Source organism: Hyaena hyaena, unplaced genomic scaffold (genome assembly GCF_003009895.1).
Source record: "Hyaena hyaena isolate Hyena2069 unplaced genomic scaffold, ASM300989v1 scaffold_282, whole genome shotgun sequence".
NCBI lineage: Eukaryota > Metazoa > Chordata > Mammalia > Carnivora > Hyaenidae > Hyaena > Hyaena hyaena.
The window spans coordinates 259,312-274,111 of NW_024080915.1; the positions used below are offsets into that span (position 1 = coordinate 259,312).

The following is a 14,800-nucleotide window of genomic DNA, read 5'->3' on the forward strand; positions in this document are numbered from 1 at the left end:
GGGAGCTGCCACCAGGGCATTTCTTATTAGCAGCTCAAAATTGAAAATGCCTCTGTCTGGCAAGTGTACTCTTCTTGATTAGAAACAACCTAGCATGTCTTTTGCATATGTGATGCTATTGGTGCACTCCCTCCAAGACTTCAAAGACAACATAAGATTTCTCACATGGGCAATGCACAGCAGTGTACCCACAACACACCAGATGGATGCCAAAGGGACCTACTTTAGAGTCAGACCGTAATATCCTCATTACCAGCTCTTCCTATAAAGAGGCACCAGTAAACAACTCTGGTGGGTTGGAATGGGTTAAAAGCTTATTTGAGATGGTCTGAATTGCTTAAGAAAGAAGTTGCAGGGAGGGGAGTAGGGAAACAATCAGAAACCTCTGGAAAAAAGAATTTCAGAAAAGATGAAGAAGGAAACAAGGCAATATCAGCAAAAACATAAGACAAGAAAAGGGCAAGAAATAAAGAACTTGTGAAAAGGGGATATACAGAGATGGAGGCATATAAAAGGAATATGAATTTTGTTTACAGGTTGGATGTACAGATGTAAGGCGTGAACACCTCAATACCTCATCTTGAGGTAGAATTTCAAATAGAAAGAAAAAGAGGAAAATATTTTTATACTGTTTTTTTTTTTTTTTTTTTTTTTTTTTGCTATTTTGGAATTTATAGTTTGTTACAGTGTTTGAGTAATTCTGTTTATACCAGAGCCGGTTGGAAAGCACAAGAATGATCTTTCGATGTGGCATACATGCATTCATTAATTGATCCCCTTTTATATGCCAGGTACTATCCAAGGCCATCAGATGTCATACCTGCCCCCAAGGTCCCAGGTGGAAATGACACATCACAATACAATGGGACAAGTGCTTCACACGAGGTTAAGTGCTAACTTTGCCTGAAGAAATAAAAGGAGGCTTCACCAAAGGGCTGACATTTTGTGCAGGGCCTTGAAACTAATAATTCATCAGTTTTTCAATATGCCCTTTGAGACTGGTAGGAAATAGTCATTGTTATGCTACAGTGGATAAAACAGAAGTAAGGAGAAGTTCGAAGCTTTAAGATTTATAAAAGTGTGAGGACTGGGAATAAAAAGTGTTGAGACTTACACTTTTTAAATTTCTAATGCTAGCCAGTAGAACAGATTCATATTACCACTACACTTTCTTTTAAATTTTAGAATTTCAATAAGGCAACATAGCACTCACTCCCTAACTTTCCAAAGCTAAAACGAATTCAGAAACAGATTAGTTTTCTTCACCATCTTGACTTAGAGAAACTTGACATATTCCCAAAAGTTCAACAAGTGGTTTTAGATGATCATCTAGGCACATTTCCTCTGGTAACCTTTTTTTCCAAAAATAATAGAAATAACTGAATCTAAAATGTATAGTGTCTTTCTAATACCACTTTCACATAGGATTAATTTAATTCTCAACAAATTCCCTGTAAGATTGGGAAACATTTCATTATAAAGTTGAAGAATATTTGGAAAAAAAACTTGCATATTTAGATTGATCTTGGAATGGCTGTTAAGGACCCATGTTTATGAGATAAACAAATGCCTCTTGTGAAAGTAAGGTCGTCTCTATTCCTGACTTTGCCCTTTAAGCAGTAAGACAGCTGTGAACTGTTTAAGAATTAGTCTCGAACACAGAACTTGTTTAACTAACATCATAGAACATGAGAAGGGCACTCTTACAGAATTTAAGACAGTTAGGGGTCAGATGTCATTGTACCACAAGGCAGATTGGTGTTCTCAGAAAGAATAGTGGCTACATACTAAAACATGGAAAGAGCCTAAGTGTCCATTAACGGATGAATGGATCAAGAAGATGTGGTTTATCTATACCATGGAATACTACATGGCAGTGAGAAAGAATGAAATCTGGCCACGTGTAGCAACATGGATGGACCTTGAGGGTATTATGCTGAGCGAAATAAGTCAGGCAGAGAAGGACAAATATCATATGTTTGCACGTATAGGAGGATTAGGAGGAACTTAACTGAGGAACAAGGGGGAGAATAAGGGAGGAAATGGTGGGGGAAAGGGAGAGAGGCAAACCATGAGAGACTCTTGAATGCTGACAAAAACTGAGGACTGATGGATGTGGGGGTGAGGGGGGCTGGGCATGGAGGAGGACACTTGTGGGGATGAGCACTGGGTGTTATGTGGAAACTAATTTGACAATAAACTATTTGTAAAAAAAAAAAAAAAGAATAGTGGCTACATAGAGTTTAAGGATGATGCCTTGACTGATATTAAGACTCATGACAGAAAGAAAAGAGAAGATGAGGTACAGGAAGACAAATACAAGAAGGTAAAAATACAGGAAGAAGAAGCTAGAAACAAAGGAGGAGGAGCAGCTGAGTTGCCGCAGACAGGCAGGAGGCACAGCAACACGGAACAGAGGATGTGCTGCGTGCCAAGTGGAGGCTGGGAAGGAGAGCTGGTGGTGACGAGCCTTGTTTCTCATTATTGCTGTGAGGGACAGGCTCTCTCCGTGTGACGGGCTCCCTGCCCTTTGTCTTTGCAGGCCCCTCTGGTTCATTACCTGGACACCTGCTGCCCCAACCTGGAGTGCATTCTCTCTCTTTCTCTCTCTTTCAAGCAACAAGTCTTTCCAAAACTCTACTCTAAAGCTCCCATTCTTTAGGAAGCCTGTTCTTGTTTCTTTGCCTAGTGTTCCCTCAGACTTAGGGATTATTTGTCCTCATTCACAGTTGCTCAAGTGCCTATTGGTGTTTTAGTGGTTTTTTTTTTTTTTTGAGTATGTACATTACTAAACTTTAAACTGATAATTAACTAGTCCCCCATTTCTTCTTTCCCATCAAGTGACAAATAATGTGTTTTCCAAACAGAAAGCACTGTGATCCAGCAATGGGTCAAAGTGATTAAGTAAGTATTCTCTGCCAACAACTGAATACCCCACAGCCTGAGAACCCTCAGCCTCCAGAAAGAAGACACCTCCTTCAATACCTTGATTTTACCCCAGTGGAACTTAATTCAGGCTCCTAATATTGAGAAGTGTAAGATAATATATTTGTGTAGTTTTAAGCTGCTAAGATGTGATAATTTGTTATAGCAGCAATAGGAAACCAACACAGATTTTAGACTATACAAGTGACATCTAGCTGGTTGTAAGAAGCAAGGACAAAGATAGATTTCTGCAGGGAGATTTCTGACGGAGGATGAAAGGGTGCAGTTGGCAGGTAAATGGAGCACTATGAACGTTAATGATCGCCTAATGTCTTCTCTTTGGTGGCTGCTCTCTAGCCTGCTCGGGATACTTACATTCTAGGGGTACTCACAGAACCTGCTAGATCTCAGGATCTATTATAGGTTCTGGGAATACACAGTTTAGGCAGAGTCAGAAGAGAAGGTCACTAACTCAACTCCCTAATTTTCACTGTGATCATCATTTCTGCCATAGGATCAAGAAGTACAGAGCTGGTAAGCAGCAAATAACCCTTTCTGCATGAAGTTAATAGATGCAAAGTAAAATAAATATTTAAATAAAAGACAATCTCAGGAGTTGATGAGCTCAAAGTATCTTTTCAGATGTCTCTTGATAACTAATGATTTCACAGCAGTGGGTGATGATGATAATGATGACAGTAATAAAAGTGGTAATAAGCAGCACAAAGTATCTTATATTTATATAAGCTCTTTCATCTTTAAGAATTCTAAAATGCTTTGTAACCTTCCAGGACATATCAATATGAAATGAGGTCTCTGCTTATATCTGACATTCAGTTTTGCCTGGACTCAGATGTAGTAATCATCTGCCAGTTAATATAAACTCTTTAGTTAGCTCCTTAAGGAGACTTGAAGGCCAGGGATAATCATCAAGGATGGCAGACACTTTAGTCTGGCTCTACGGCTCTTGGACACAGATGCTTGGTTTGTGAATTCTGTAACTTTTTAAAAAATGTTTATTTATTTTGAGAGAGAGAGAAAGAGAGAGAGAGAGAGAGAGAGCAGGGTAGAGGCAGAGATGGAGAGAGAGAATCCCAGACAGGCTCCACGCTGTCAACACAGAGCCCAAGTAGGGGCTCCATCTCACCAATGTGAGATCATGACCTGAGCTGAAGTCAAGAGTCAGACGCTTAACTGACTGAGCCACTCAGATGCCCCAGAGTTCTGTGAATTCTTAATGTACTTTTTCAAAATATGTTTCTGAGACTTATCTCCTAGAATTCAAACTTGCCTGGCTTTGTGACTAGCTCTTTGTTCATGCTCTTCTTTCCTCCCACCTACCATGCCCTCTTTCAGGGTGCTCATCTCAGAGCTTCAACTCTTACTTTTGCATAACTAGCCCTAAGTCTGACCTCTTTTCCTTTACACCAGGCCTCTGGCTCCAACTCCTGCTTGATATTGCTATGTGGATATCCCTAAGGCACCATGAATGTGATAGAACTCCTTGACACCTCCCGCTGCAAACAGAGTCCTCTTTCTACATCTCTGATGTGGGTTCTGGCATCATTATCTCCCACCTGTCATCACTGTTCAGCCTCTACTCCAGGGAGTCACCTTCAGTTCCTCTCTGTCATCCACATGTCACCATCCAATCCATACCTAATCTTGTGGTCACCATCTCTGCAATGTCCTGGCATCTGTCACCAATTTTCTCGCCTCTGCTGCCCTGGTTCAGTTAGCTTCTTCTTATACCTGCATTTGACTGTCCCAATAGCTTCCTAGCTCCTCCCCCTCATTTGTCTGAGAGTTACCATTGGACAAGAATATTATCTCATTCATCTTTACATTTCTCACAGAGAGACTAGAACTTATCTCCATGGTAGAAATTCAGTAAACATTCTTTTTGAATTGAATCTCTAAGTCCTCAATCATATAAAGATATTTTATTTTATATATATACTGACATATTTTGGAGAAGCTAAAGGTAAATAAGAGTTATATTTTAAATGTACACAATGGGCATACTATTTTTAAAGGATTCTGGTAATAAATCCTAAAATTAGAGAATCTTTTAGTACCTTAGAAACCTACTTATTTCTAAGTTTAGATATTCTTTTTAAAAAATTTTAACATTTATTTATTTTGAGAGAGAGAGAGAGAGATAGTGAATGGGGGGGAGGAGGAAGAGGAGGAGGAGGAGGAGGAGGAGGAGAAGGGGAGAGAGAGAGAGAGAGAGAGAGAGAGAGAGAGGGAGAGAGGATACCAAGCAGGCTCTGCACCGTCAGTGCAGAATCTGATGCAGGGCTTGCACCCATCAACGGGTGATCATGACCTGAGCTGAAATCAAGAGTGAGATGCTCGGGGTACCTAGGTGGCTCAGTCGGTTAAGTGTCCAACTTTAGCTCAGGTCATGATCTCATGGTTGGGAAGTTTGAGCCCTGGATCAGGCTCTGAGCTATCAGCACAGAAGCCTGTTTTGGATTCTGTATCTCCCTCTTTCTCTGCCCCTTCCTCACTCATGGTCTGTCTCTCTCTCCCCTCAAAAAAAAAAAAAAATTAAAAAATTAAAAACAAAGTCAGATGCTCAACTGACTGAACCACCCAGGTGCCCCTAAGTTTAGATATACTTATACCAGCTTTTCATGAAGCAGTGCACACCTGATTTATCAAAGAAACCAGCAAATTTACCACAGTATTTCAAAATGTACAAATTGGATTTTGCTATTCAGGACAGTGCCTATACTGAACAGCAGCGGAATGGAGCTGGGTATTTACCAGCAGGCCAACCACCTAATGTATAATTATCTAGGAGGCAGTTCAGAGCCACTAAGTTAGACCATCAACTGTGCATACCAACTTGGAGGTTTCTGGCAAAAGCAGTAAAATGAGTTCTCACCTTTGCTGGTAGATGTGACAGTGAATGAAGAAACCAGTCTGCCATGAGCCAAAGGCAAGGAGAATGAGGCAACAGGAGGCCGAGGGTAAGATAAAGATAGATAGGAGCCCAGAGTAAATGTACATGACTAAATTTTGGTAGACCTGAAATATTTGGAATATTTTGTTCTTCAGCAAACAAAGTTCTGGGGAAAAAAAATCAAACTTGGTAAGGAATAATTTAACTTATTGAGAAGATAAAGCAGAAAAGGATGGAGGAAGGAAACCAAAGGTAGATTTATCTATAAAATCCCCATGAATAAAGATTTTTGTATTTATTTTAGGAGATAAATATAGCTTGATACAACAGGAAGAACACTGTCAATTTGTTTAAAAAACAAACAAACAGCAAAAGGGGATTTCTAAAATTCCAGAATACAGATCTCACTGGCTGGATGAAAATGAAGACGGAACAGGTGATCACACCCATGATGGATGGGTCTCCCCTAAGAAATTCTATACTTTGAGTGAGCTGCATCAGGGCTAGTTGAGGTAAAAGCTGAACTCAAGTACTAACAGTTCTTAAAAAGTAGCTGCAGAGGCTGAAACAAATTTCTAAGATTTTGTAATTTGTTTTGTAGATGTCAAGAGGTCAACACTGTAATTATAAATGGGGGTAGTCATTAGCTGCACAGTTTTTTTTTTGAAAAAAGAAAAAAATACAGATTTTATAGGAATTCCTTATTGGTGCAGAGAAAAAGCCCCCTCTATAGAAGGATACCAGAGAGTTTTTAGGACAAATAAAAAAATATTTTTAAATAAGATAAAGTATATACTTATGTATATTCATACATTTTATGAATCTTCAATTACATTGTTCTGATCACAATCTAATCATGAGAACTTTCAAGGAAAAACAGGATGTTGGGGGCATTATAATAAGTATGCAATTGCTATTTCATTAGATATGAAGTGCTCTTGAGGAAGGTAGCAACCAAGGAAAGAACACAGGCTTAAGAGGAATGTTATACGCCCCTAGGGGTTCTATATGGGATCCTATGAAGTATGGAAAACATACAGTGGAATATTTGAGAATCAACTGAAGAGACTGAAACTTAAAGCTCCTTTGGTTAAGTCCAAGGAAGGAAAAGGGCAGGAAAGGTCAATGTGATTAAGGAAGGATATAAAGATTAGTATGAGGAGCCTAAGAGGGAGGCTTAAAATATATAAACAGTGATTTAGAGATATAAACTATTTATAAAATACAAGTAGTAAGAAGTTCAGAGGAAGCATTATGATGGCACATTAGAGCTAGCATCCTACTCCACTGTGACAGTTGTAAAAGCAGAGAATGCTAGGACATAAAAATTGGAAGGGGTCGTACAGAACAGCCTCTTCTTTTACAGGTCCAGGAATGCAAGAAGAAAGGGACTAGCCCTTAATTTGCTCTCTCTGCATCTTCTTACCCTAGCTCCCACCAGTCAAAACAAGGAACAAAGAAAAGCAGGAGTGGAGGGGTAGGATTAGAGCTTTGGAGGTCAGAGGATCAGGACGGGGAAGGATCAACTGGCTGTAACAGTGCTAGAGAAGATGAAGGGTTGGAATTGGGAGGATCTAATTTCCTGCTTTGGGAGGGGAAGTGTGAGAAGGTGGTTAGAACAGAGATGGGAGAGAAAGGGGACAGTTTCAAGACCCCCAGTACTCAGAGATGGAGCTGAGGGAAGCTCTAGCTGGCATTTATACACGTCCTCTGATGACAGATCAGATTCCTGAGGTCTGGAAAGTGTTACCCAGCATTATTCTAAACAGGACTATGGAATAGAGCAAGCAATTATGGGCCATTTAACTTAACATCATTTACAGAAAAATATTAGGAAAAGTTTGCAGAGGGGACAACTCGACAAGCATATGGTAATTTGATTAGAAACAGGCCACATGTTTTTACTGAAGGAAGGTGTTGTTTTAACTAGCTTGTTGGACTTCTTTGAAGTTACTGCCTTCTCAATTCTGGATTTTAACTCATGATTTTTTCTAATACCTATAAAGAATGGTAATAAACATAAAGTATCTAAGTAAACAGAACAAAAACCAATTACAATTGAGGACACTAGAGATACAATGGCAGGAAAAATGAATGTTAAAACGAATATAATAGCAAGAAAAAATTTTAATTTACAACATCTAGTAGCATTTAAGTCAAGATATTTTTCATGAAAAGTATGTGATTTGAATTTTGGTTTGTGAATGTATCCCCTATGCCATTTCCTAAAATACTCTGCAGAAAAAAAAAAGATTTTTGTTAGTTTAACTGAAAAAACAAAAAACAAAACAAAAACAAAACTCAGCCTTTTTTTTCCCTTAAATGGATTGATTTTTGGTGTGGTTAAAAATTCAGCACATTCAAACAAATTTCTCATTAATCCAACCTTTGCAAATTTTCCAAGTGAAAAATTCTTAAAATGAAGACATCCTCATGATTATTTTAAACTAAGTAATAAATCAATATTATAATTTCCATACCACTGAAGAGCTACTAAAGCTTCAGAAGGAGAATCAGAAAAGATAAAAATCAAGAATAAAAATATCAATGTACTTATTAATGTTGGCTTGAGGCCTTTATTATGCTTATCTACTTTTTACTGGTTAATCTATACAATTTACCATGTGTCATTGTACTTTTAAAAAGGTACTAGATTTAAGTAACTGATCTATACCTCTCTCTACATGTACAATTTCCACAATGGTGGGGAATGTGTCTGTTTTGTTCATGGGCCTAAGATAGTGTTTAGTAAATATTTGGTAAATGAATGAATACATAAATAACAAGAATAGCATCAATATTCGGTATTTTACTGTGTGCCAGATACTATTTTAATAAGCATTTTGTATAATTGACTATTAATTCTTCAATACTGCTATAGACTTCTTGCTTTCCTATTGATTCTATTTTTAAAGACAAGGAAACAGAGGCACTGAAAAATTGAGTAACTTGCGTAATGTTACACAGCTAATCACCGGCAGTTTTTGAACTCAGGCATTCTGGCCTTATGGCCTACACTTAGGCATGATACTACTTCTTCTTTCTGAATGAAGCACATTGCAACGAGTCTGTGTATAAATGGGTACACATATAGGAAATTATATACAAGAGAGGATATTTAAGAGACACAGAACTCAAGTGTTAATACTGCCACCACCAGATACTGGAAATCAGGGGCAATGGGAGATTTAAAGTCTGATGTCTAGGATCAAGATCTTCACAGAGGCAAACTTAACATTTAAAGGAAACATAGAGGTTGATAGGTAAAGAACTAAAAGACTGTGATTCCATTCAGCTCTAATTGGATGCCAGAGTCCTTAGCTCAGAGCAAAAACTTTCAAGACCTTCCATGTTGGTAACAGAAGCAAAATTTAAGGTTTTTTGGTGGCTAAGTCAACGAGGACAAAAATTCCACTGCATGTGGAAGTATGTTCTATATGGCATCATCAGTGGTCTCTTCTGGGGTAGTGCTGTCCTATGCGGAGTAAAGAGGCTTTCTCAAAACTAGCCTGACTCTTATCCAAAAAACAACATAAACTTCTAAATCCCTATAGCTGCATTAGGGTATTGATGTTCTGAGACGTGATATGTCCTTATCATTTTTTCAAATTTTCTTGATGGTATATTTTTTCCCTAGCAGTCATTTTGGAACCATTTGACTGTTAAGAAGGTTTAGTTTATGTTTTTGGCTTCAGAGTGCCCTATATGCTGAAAATCTTGGAGGATGCATGATTAAAGCTAATCAGGAGATCAGACTTAAAGAATTCAAGGAAGAAAGGAAAAAAGCCTCTGGCGCTTGCAAGATGGATTTAAGACACTTACATGGGAAGGATCCAGTTTAGACCTGGGAAAATTCCTTTTCACCCTACACTGAGTGCTGACAAACCTCAGAGAAACTGGGTGCTTTTCAGGACTCATGCTGAATGACTCTAGATGTGTTGGTTATTAAGGCCCCACACCTAAGTGAAAGCTCATTTACAAGTCAGTCTCCAGTTCTGGTCACCTTTCAACTAGAACAATACTATCACCCCTAAGGCAATTCAATATAAGTCTGTCAAGCTGGTCCAAGTTTTGGAAAACTTGTTGTTTTGAGAAATGAGGTTAAAAGTTTAGTTTCACTATACAAGAAAAGCTTGTCCAACAGAATATCGAGTTGAAGTGGAGTGAACAAAAATGATCACAGCCTAAAGGCTTAGAAAGATGAAATGTAGTTAAAAATCCTAAATCAAGCAGGGAATCCCACATCAAAAGGGAATCTGGGGAGAGAGCTCCATCTCAGGTGACAAAAGCAAGCAAGCATATGAAATAAGATGTACTAACGTACAACAACATTAGTGTAAACAGAATTGCAGAACAGGTATGATGATGACATTTGAATGGACAAGAGAAATGAGGAGGGATGCAGTGTCGGGGCAGGAAAGAGGGGTCGATACGGACTCTAAGAACTGTCTTGTTAGTCCAAGGGTCCTTTTCCTGTTCAACAAATTCTTTTGTTTTGTGTCCTTATCAATTCCCCACCTTGCCTAAGTAAGAATGACAGACAAGCCATTCTTAATGACTTCCTCGCTTTTGAAACTATTTTGGTGTCAGAGAGAGAAAGAACCATGTTTCAGTTGTTACAAGGATGGAGGTTTCTGTCGGCTCGGTAAATTTTCCACTCTGAGATGACAATTTTTGTTCATGAGGACAGAAACAAATTCATCCATTTATGTGATCTGTGCAATGGTCTGGAAAAATGACATCCTTGTGGCACCTCTTTAGGACAGGGAAACAAATGCCAGTGCGGCTAGGGGGCTCCACAGACAGGCATTCCTTGCGGTGTCAGCAGGAGTGTACTGGTATCTTCCTCCCCCAGAGATGGAGCACATCCTCTCCTTGGCACACCCACTTGCCATTAGCACAGGGAACCATTGTTCACTGTGTGTTAGAGACCCAGCCACGCCCTGTGCCAAGACAATACACTGACTCTACCGCTCTAGTCTCTAAGCACTGCTGATTTCCTTTCCTTTTTACTTCCTCCTGTGTGTCAGAGTACATGAAATGAAGTTTATTCTTTTGTTAAAAAAGACATTTTAGAGGTGGTTACTGATGACATACTCACTGTCAGCCTCTCTTCTCTGGGGTTTTCCTAATCTCTGAAAGGTTGTACAATGTAGAAGTTTCAAAGCACAGATAAAATAGTTCTATTTTTGCAGTTAACGTACATTTCATTAGGAAAGCTCTGAACTTCTCTCTGAAGATGCTGTTTTTGATTATCTTTAGATCTACTTAACATGCTGGGTTTTGTCACCATAGTGTGAAGGTAGACCACATTAAAGTGACAGCACCAAGCTAAAAACCTTTATAAATTTGGGAAAGGAGGATAATAGGTGCTAACAATCTACAGGTCATTTCTTAATATAGAAAACTTTTGTATTCATTCACCCATCAGTCAACATTTATTAACCACCTACTTATTATAGCCTAAGATATTTAAAAAAAAAGTCCTTATCCTCAAAGAATTCACAGTTCAGTAAAAAGAGAAGGTCATGTAAACAAAGGAGTATAATAAATTATAATAGGTGCTATAGCATGATTATGGATATCATATAATGTAGATACAAATGAAGGAGGTAGTAGTATATTGACCAGAAAAGGATTCATAGGCAGGACAGTACATGAGCTAAATCTTAACAAAATGTACAGGGGGACTGTTTATGGCTTAGGTTTGTGTGGGTGCATGTGAGCGCATGTGAGTGTGTGTACATGTGTGAGTGTATGTGCATATGGGAAAGTATGTAGCTCTTCTGGTCTTGAGATCTTGCATGTCATGGAGGGCCTTGTAAGTCAGACATCCTGTATCAGGGATCAGCTACTAAAGCTAATAATGTGAGGAGACTTGCCTTGGATAGAGTCTCTGTTTCTCAAAACAACTATTTCCTTGGCTGTATTTTACCCTTGTTTCCTTGATAAAGCAATAGATTTTGTGCTGAGAATAACATCTCAAGTTTTGTGCTGGGAATAACATCTCAAATTCATTTCACTGTACTCTGGTTTGGGAACTGACCATTGAAGGAGGTCAAAGAACCCAATGGAAAGCTTTGAAGGCTGACTGAAGATATTCACTAAGAACATCTTCCCAGCCAGCCAAATGTGGCCACCAACTGGGTGGCCAAGGAGTCCTTACCACTTCAGTTGGTCGGTAGTATTTGAGATCCACAGTCACATGAATTTTGCCGGTCTCTTTACATCTGCCCACTTCATTTTCATTCTTTCCTTCCCACCTGTAAATGAGATAAACACTTAATCAGCCTCTAATTGCTTGGGAGCATTTGCCATGTTATAGTCCCTCAGGACGGCTCAGCTTTCTCTCTGCAGGAGTATATAAGCTCATTAACTACAGGAACACAGCTGATGTGTCACCATGTTATCAGAGCAACAGTGACTTTTAAAACCTTTCCAGATCTGTTTCTAAAGGGTGATTTTTTTTTCTTTCTTTTTAAGAAAATCATGATGGGTTCAGAAATGAGACTTCAGAAATGAACAGATTAGCCAGAATAAGGTAGTGGGCAACCTTCAGGGATTTCAAAGATTTTGTACTTCTTTAGACTATTCTTGATAACATCAATTATTCAATTATTATGAATTAATTAATGTCTTCTGTCTCCCTTTTATTTACTTTTTAAAAAAATTTAGTGATGTTTTAGGGATATTTATTGTAACTTCAATGCACTCCATTTTGGAATAAGTTTCATACCCTAAATTAACTATTCATCTCATCTCTGTATTATATACAAGTTCCCTTGCTCTACCTGGTCAGCACTAGGTCTCATTAACAAATCTCAGATGATTAAACCTCCAAAAAGTACACAGCTGGTTTACTGCTTGCTAAGAGAAAGTATATTAGCATCAGCTACAGTGTGCTTTGGACTTGGATTTTTCTTCCTTAAGCATCCACAGTTGAAAACAGTACCCCCCTCAAGTCTATACTGTGCATTATGCAGTATATGCTCACAAGTTTCAAGACCAATTTATTTCTGGAATTCTATTTTATTTTCTCATTAAAATTTTTCTTGATCACTTATTTTTGAGAGAAAGAAAGAGACAGAGCACAAACGGGGGAGGGGTAGAGAGAGAGGGAGACACAGAATCGAAAGCAGGCTCTAGGCTCTGAGCTGTCAGCACAGAGCATGATGTGGGGCTCTAACTCATGAACTGTGAGATCATAACCTGAGTTGAAGTTAGACACTCAAACCGACTGAGCCACCCAGGTGCCCCTATGTTCTCATTTTTAAAGAAATGAAGGGACTGGCTTAATGTTAGTCTCTGGATTTCTATAACCTAATATTCAAACAATAAACAATACTGTACAATTAAAATTATTTTTACAAATGAAACTTTTCAGCAAAGAAAGAACAGAAATTACAAAGTAATGTTTGACTTCCATGCTTATTGCAAGAACTAGTCTGGTTTATCAGTTGGAGAGGAATCCTATGCCAACAGGACAATTCTGCACTTGATCTTAGCCAAAAGGCCGAGAAGCGATTCCAACAGGACAATTCTGGATCACAGTCACAGTGGGGATCAAAGGAAATTGATTAGAGCATTATATTAGTTGCTTGACCATTTCATTCACATTTGTCATTGAAGATAAATATTAAATATTGATCATGGTTGTATTTTGACATAGCTGGGTATTAGAGACATAAATTGCCCTTACAAGCTTTATTTCTGAACAATCACTGGAATGTTCTATCCTCAATTTACTTTTTTATAGCAGAGGGATAATATGTCATTGTTGGGAAAAATCAGTTTCTAAGTACATTGAATTTGCCAATGGACTCAAGGCAAATATGAAAAACATCCCGTAACACACAGGGAATCATAGTAGATGTTGAACATAAAACTGTATAATTGGCATTATATTAATTGGCTGCATCAAAAAAAAGGTGTTTGGTAATTTACTTGTTTGTGGAAAATTCACATGGATATGATATGCGGATGCTTTAGAGCATAGCATGCAGGTAGGTTGAAAATACTGTAAGATGAGAAAACTGGAAGTGGTGATAAACTCTATACATCTCTGATGGAAAAGACCAGATCTTGGCACATATCTGCAGGAAGTGAGAATAGCTGGTAAATCCTTATTTAAAAAAATGACCTAGTTAATTTTAAAGTAAAGTGCTGAAGTGGAGCCTTTTTTTTGGTAATGCTTTCAGTGGGTAAAAGGACATTTGTATCTCATAAGCATGTTTTTATTTTTCATGTTTTATACTCACAAAGAGAAATCAGTCCAGCACTGTCTTTCTGACAGTATCTCCCACTAAACTGAAAGGGCTAAAAAAAAAAAAAAATCACTGCTAATAGTTTTACTGTTTTCTCCTATGGTAGCTGGGTATGTAATCTATAATAGGTCAAGCTGACTTACGTGCACACATACATATCCGTAATTCTGTCTTTCATACTGATAAATCTGCTCAGATGTCACCAACTTGAGAATTGGTGATTCAAATCTACTTTTCATTGATTTTTTTGAAACCACACATGAACACACACATATTTAAGTTGATAAAGGCCTAGGAAAGACCTGGAGAGCTTGACTGGGGAGGGAACATGTTGGACAGGAAGGAATGAGGAAAAGCCAGCTGTGTCTTTAGAGCAGGGGCTGACAAACTGTTTCTGTAAAGAACCAGAAAGTAAATATTTTAGGTTTCATAGATCACAGATAGTCTCTGTTACATAGCCTTCCTTTCCTCCTCCTCTTTCTGTTCTCTTCTTCCTCCTCCTCTTCATCATCATCGTCATTTTTTTAAACTACCCTTTAAAACTATAAAAACATCCTTATAGGACAGTAGAAAACAGGTAGGGTTTGGCCTGTAGGCCTTAGGTTGTTCACCCCTGCTTTAGGTTATGAATTAATGGTATATCCTAATCTTTAACTTAAAGCACTTAATTCTTTTTTTTTTTTTTTTTTTTTTTTTT

The 14,800-nt window shown here is 38.2% G+C and overlaps 1 protein-coding gene across 1 annotated transcript in view; it reads right to left on the minus strand.

Moving 5' to 3' along the window:
* The window catches only part of GMDS (GDP-mannose 4,6-dehydratase), a 633,580-nt gene that overhangs the window by 86,058 nt on the left and 532,722 nt on the right, over window positions 1–14,800 (minus strand). Inside the window, exon 9 of the mRNA XM_039246524.1 lies at window positions 12,006–12,102. Within this exon, the coding sequence (XP_039102455.1) occupies window positions 12,006–12,102 (97 nt within the window). The remainder of the gene's footprint in view (window positions 1–12,005; window positions 12,103–14,800) is intronic.